This window comes from Lates calcarifer, unplaced genomic scaffold, assembly GCF_001640805.2.
Source record: "Lates calcarifer isolate ASB-BC8 unplaced genomic scaffold, TLL_Latcal_v3 _unitig_5776_quiver_344, whole genome shotgun sequence".
Taxonomy (NCBI): Eukaryota; Metazoa; Chordata; class Actinopteri; family Centropomidae; genus Lates; species Lates calcarifer.
In genome coordinates, this window is record NW_026117718.1 from 736,965 (window position 1) to 743,484 (window position 6,520).

The 6,520-nt window shown below is 39.1% G+C and overlaps 1 protein-coding gene across 1 annotated transcript in view; it reads left to right on the plus strand.

Moving 5' to 3' along the window:
- Positions 1-1,630, plus strand: part of jmjd1cb (jumonji domain containing 1Cb) — a 132,075-nt gene extending 130,445 nt beyond the window's left edge. The window contains 1 exon segment of the mRNA XM_018666487.2: positions 5-1,630. Coding sequence (XP_018522003.2) covers positions 5-97 — 93 coding nt within the window. The 3' untranslated portion in view covers positions 98-1,630.
- Positions 1,631-6,520: the final 4,890 nt, after the last annotated feature.

Below are 6,520 nucleotides of genomic sequence, written 5' to 3' on the forward strand. Positions count from 1 at the left end.
TTAGGTGAAGAACATCCTGTACCACTGTGTGAAGGAGGCAGTGAGCACCTTGAAGAGGAGCATCTCTGAGGAAGACGACGAGGAAGAGAACTCATGACACTCCCTCGGCCTTGTCCACACCCTCCACAGAGGGACACGACTCTCACCAGTACCTCCACCTCACCGCACCCTCCACTTCACTTGGAGGACTGTGTAACATGACCACAAGAGGTGGTTGGGACAGAGCTGGTCTAGTGACCCAAGGGACCTCTTGGTGTGAGCTCCACCTGCATCACATCCAAATGGCCAGGGAGAGGCTCACCAACCTCCATCATCACCCCCAATCTTCAGTGCCAATAGGACACAAAGACAAGACCAGAGGGCCACTGGACTGACAGGGATAAAACCTCAGCTATCACCTGTTTACTGTTTTATAGACTCACAACACAGGGAGAACAGAGGAATTGTGGGAAAGAGAGAGAGACTTATTGAAGCCACTATGCTGGAGTGACACAGCTCTACAGACCTCCATCGAAACAAAACTGAACTCTTTAGTGTGACTGATGCTGAATCCTGCCAGGATCCAGTTCCCATGGAGATTCAAACTGTCCTGTAAGCAGCAGTGCACAGGTATGATGGAGACTGAGAGACACACTGAGCCCCCTACTGCTCTCTCACTGTAATCTGCTGTGGATTAGACAGGCCACAAGGTTTAATCCCTGTCTGTAGGAGCCCACATCACATCTTGAACTGAAGATTTCCTGATCACAACGGCATCACCAGCAGCAAGCAGCATCAGAATCAAAACTGTCATCTCTGATGTTTAAAAAAAGAATTTGAGGCAGGAAAATGCAAAGCCGAAATCTCAGATGTTTCAGTCAGCAGTCTCTGCTGCTCCTTCATTTGCTGTTCCTTCTGTAATTTGTCTGTTCTCGTCCTTTTTTCTAGTTCCGTCTGTCTGTTGATGTTTTTTTTCTTAATTTTCCTTTTCATACCAACATTGTTTCATTTCCTCTGTGAAGATGTATTTATTTTCTAACTCTGTGATGATGCGGTGTTAATGAGACAAAAAAGCAGTCATGTAAATGTGACTTGTACAGTTTCTTTTTTTTCCTTCTTTTTTTTTGCTATGTGGTTTTCTGTTGTAATACGGCTCTACTGTGATGGAGGACACACACACACACACACACACACACACACACACACACACACCAACTAATGCCTGTAACTTTGGGAAATGTTGATGCTCTACAGTCCTCATGCCATAAATACATTTTTCTGAAAATGAACTGCCAAACTATTGTAAAGACTGTGTAAAGTTGTATTATGTAAAGAAAAAGAAAATGGCTTATACACACAGCATTTTATTAAAAAAAAGTATTCTCTGTAAAATGGAAACACAAAAAATATGTAATTTATTTATGAAAATAATTGTTGTTTTTTGTTTTGTTAAGATTTACTATGGTGAACTTTTGAAGTTAAAAGATAAAATAATGAAAAACTGTAATGTGTAAATATATACTTTCACTGAAGTATTTTTTTAAAACATGGCTTGCTTCAATTTAAAATTTTAAAGTGCAAGTGTTACATGCTTTGTACATTGAAGTTCAAAGGGGTTTTACATTTTCCATTAAAAATGGATTTATCAAAAGTTTGGTGTTGTGTTGTTGATGCGGAGGCTCAGGTAGGATTCCCACTCTCCTGGAATGTGGAGAGGAGTTGATGAACAGCAGAGCCACAATTCACTTCATCCAAATCCACAATTTTTATTTGTTTATTTTAGCTCAGTAGTCTAGAGTCCATATTTACAGTGAAACACTTTACAACAACACTCTTTATTCCAAATTAAGTCACAATGTTGAAGGCTCATATTAATGATCAATGTGAACACTAGAAGTGATCACAGCAAGCAAAAACGGTTTTAATGGACTAGGGGTCTGTTTGTTGTTTTACAACACAAATATGAACTTCTCCTATCCTGCAACTTGCATTGTACGAGCATCACCCCTGGATGGTGCTGTCACTCAATGTTAGGTGTGTTTCCAGTGGCAGTGTTAACACCTCCAACTCTGAAATATGACATCTTGCTTAACTTGATGGACAGCAGACAAAAGGAGAAAAAAAGATCAAATCAAAACAGAGTGTTTGGTGAAGCATCTATTAGATATTTTAGTAACTGATGCCCATGATTAACAGGCACTTCAACCAAGCAAAGCAGCCTTCTTTTGTTCAAATTTAGAGGACACCACCAGTCCTGGAAACTGGTTCAGGTCTCTGAGTTTTGAGCACATGATGGAGTACTGAACCCTCTGGAAAACTGGAGACGGTCTGAAAAGGAGGTGCAGGTTCACTCATTTTTAGGGTCTGAAATGAGATGCAGCATGTAAGTTAATGCTGTACAATTTCTCAGCAGGTTGGCAGGATGTTGGAAAACAATCTCTGGCTCATGGTATGACCATGACGGAAGCAGGACAAACGTGTGCAACTGCATATAAGCCGGTTCTCAGTGGCCTCCATCGTCAGGACATTCAGAGAAGAAAACAGGTAAAACAACTACGATTTTTGGTTCCAGAAAGTTACAGTACAGCTAAAGTATTCAGTTGAATGTCTCAGCAAATAACTCCACTAAAACTCTAGAAGGGGGACAGAGAAAAAATCTGTAAAAGTGTATTGCACAGTTTTAGGGGAAACTTGCCAATCCAGTATTAAAGCATGTACACCTCTACCAAATTTATCTTTTTGTAGAATTGAAAGACGGCCATGTGAGGGTTGAAGGACACTTATACTCTCACAACAGGGGACTGTCGTTGTTGATAACAGTGTGAGTCTGTTCACAATTGACTGTGTCTGCAACAACCAGATAAGGATGAACAAGCCAATTGAGTGCCAGAAAGAGTGACACTCAGAATGCGAGAAATAGCAACAATATCAATATGTGCAAGTAAGTGTAAACATTTCCAGTAAATCTACAGCACTAACATTTATACTGTAGTGTATCTAAAGCAGCACATAAGTACAGACACATGAAATATATGACCGAAACCCCCACACCCAGGAAAATCTCCTCCAGTCAACGGATGCTGCGTGTGATGATACAAGAGTGGAATCTTTTCGAGGCTGGATTTCTTTCCCTGTTGTTTAGCAAGGGACGGGACTACCTCTGAAGTTATGTGGCCTGACCTAGCCCAGAGGCATGATGCTGAAGCAGAATAAATGACCAACATTACTTTCTGTAATATCATATAACGCAGTTTTAATGCTGCAAGATTTCTGCTGTGTTTTGCATGTATTTATGTGGTGTTTAAAGATTGCTGATTTGTGTTTATGCATTAGCTGGCTTTAAATGTCTGATGGCAGTGTTTTGTTTTGGGTAAAGTTAAAATAGTTTTGAATCAATCAAGTCAAAGGTTTGTGAGTATAGCCTGGGGATTGTGTTTACTGTTTTGAGAAAAGGAGAAGGAATTTGAGGAAATATGTTCTAACAATTCAGAGAAACTGTAAAGTTTAATCTTTAAACAGTCGTTCTTCACTTTTTCACCTCTCTCCTGTCAGATCTGCTAAAATTCACTGGAGCTAGGATCAAGTCAGGTATCACAGGTTTTTAGTCCAGTGGTTTACTGGGCTAAATACTGCAAAACAAAGGTCACCAATTTTAAACTTTTCATGTAATTATCAGATATACACTGAGGCGAAAGTAGCTGTACTCACAACTGAAGTTAATCTTTGCAATTACTTTACTGTTTTTTGTCTTCCAGAAAGCAGATCAGCATCTTAACACTGTTACAGAGTAACAAAGACAACAGTAATGTGACTCTGAACAGATAATCATAGCTGTATGAATGAACAGCTATGAGTGACTGTGAAATCCGTAGTCTGAAGAAGTTTATAGTTCAATGTGACTGAAACATCTATAGTTCAATCCTTTTTGTATTTTGCCCCCATATCAGCATTAACACAATCAATGCCCGTATAAACACAGATGAAACATGGTTTTCTTTCTGTGGTCATTTCTCCTGCTCAAACTGTTAACAAATCCATTCATAATTCACTTTCCATCTAAGTGACATTCCACAGTCTTCCTCCATGTATTCTGAAGCTTATCCAAAGCTAATTTGGTACCTGAGCAGTCTGAGATAGTGCTCAGAAAATAAAAAGGGAATCATCACTGAAGCCAGCAGGACATCTTTCACAGAACAATAAAACATACGGAAATTTCCTGTGAATATCTTAGTTTTGTTAATTTCAACTTAATTCAACTTAGAATGTCTATTTTCAGACTACTTCAAAGCCCATAAACATGAGTTGTTCTAAGTTAAGGTCTTTTGACTTGAAATGATGAATTTAAGAACCTGCTGAAAGTTTACTCAGTCTTTAATGTATGTGAAGGTAAGTGAATTTAGTCCTTACCCTATACACCTTTATCTAACAAAGGCACTGTGAACAGCCTCACATATTGTCTTTGTGCTGAGTCTGGTACAAGGTGGCTTCAACTGCTGCAGTTTTAACTATGTCCTGTCAAATGGAGTCAAAGAAAAGTAGTCAACTGAGAAAATGTAAAGAAAAGTATGTGTGTAATGCCTGCCTACACAATCAAGTCAACTTAATATCTTATGTTTTGTGACCATGTTAACAGGTTAGAATCTCACTCACCACAGGCCACGCAGCTGCTGCACGTCATCTAGTTTTGGCATCTCACCTACTTTTCATGTGATGCATGTGGTTCTCAGTAAAAACAGACAAAAAAGATCTGTTAATAGTCATACTGACATCACATTGTTTTGTGTATATTAATTTTAGATTATGTATTGTAACAATGATAGGCAAAATAAACTGTAGCTTCAGCTAGCACCTCTGACTGTAGAAACTCTATATGTTATATATTGAGTTGACTTGTTTTATACTATGTTGTGTCAGAAATTTTTAATTATTTACAAATTATTTACTTCAGTTCACATCAGGTAACACTACTAGATAACATTAATTCAATAATGATGTTTATGCTTTTTACAGTCAATAAATAATAGCTACAACTACACTAACTGGTGTGTGAACTATTCCCAAACAGTATGTTGCAATTCACCCTTGAAAGCCTCCATTGCAGGCTAACACACAAAGCTAGCCTGCCTCAGCTGGACTCCATGCTAAGTGACCAGCTAAGGGAAATGTGATAGACTCACAGTTAGCAACCCCAGGAGCCTCATGTCAGGAATTGATGACGACTCAGACTGGTCTGTAAAAATTATGCCAACAAAGGTAGTGCACTACTGGTTGCTGCACCACTCCTGCTAGCTCATAGCATGTACCAATACGCTATGCAAATTAGCTGCTGACAAGTTGCTCTGGAAGTTGTTGTCACCCAAGAAAGCAAGATGGTGTGTTTTCAAATAAAACACACCATCTTGCTAGTCCACCCAGGCATGTTGCCAGTCACAGCTGACATCCTCAAAAATAAAAGCAAAAACCAGAATGTCACACCTCTGGGGAGCAGGCCACATGCAGTGAGTACCAAGAGGCAGGACCACACACACAGATATCCCCATCATTGTTTTTTGCCAGCTATTTAAGATTTTTTATCTCAGTCAAGAACACAATGCTGCTGAGATCACTAATCGAGCTTGTGGCATTCCCTGCCATTTGCCTTACCCACAGACGCCATCTGGTCTGTCAGCACACTCTAGTAAGGACATGGCAGCATTCATTCCATAAATTCATTCATTCCATAAATTCATTCATTCCATAAATTCCCATGGTGACATACCTCACTAATGCTACAGTTGTAACCTTAAATTTTGTCTAGAGCAGCTGCCACAGATACAACTGGATGATGTTAAACAGCAATCATACTAAAAAGAAGAATAAACACGGAGAATTATAATATACATAACTAGATTTTTTTTTAAGTTTTCTGAAGAAAATTTGTGTGAATACTGAAAGCAGTCATAGCTTGCTTGAAGCTGCTACAAGTTGCTTGCTTGCTCTTTGCTGTTCAGTTTTCACCATGTGGTGGTGCTTCCTCAGATTAACACACCAACTGCCATTGGGGGAAATTGGAATTTAGTAGAATGACAACTTAGGTTGGAGACCGGAAGAGCCAGGGTTCGAACCACCAACCTTCAGACTGTTAACCAACGCTTTATCTATTAAGCCTATAATTATCATTAATTATAACTGCCCACATAAGTATATTGATGAAAATGAGAACATATACCAATCTTCGGTACACAGACTTCAAAATAAAGCTTTTTAGCTGTGATTTTAGTATTTTCTGTTAGCGCTTGGTTAACAGAGAATGAGAACATACAGCATGTGTCCACACTCCCATTCAGTTGTGATTTAAACATTTTTTATATATACAGCAAGAATATACAGAATATACAGCATCTGAGACATTGTACGATACTTGTTAGCTTGATTCTCACCACATGGTGGCGTGCTGGTACCACTTTTGAGAATGTGTAGCACTGATATGTGCTGGAGCTGTTCACCACTCCACCAGTCTTGTAGCTTTAATAGTTTCTGAGCTATTCAGCATATGTTTCAT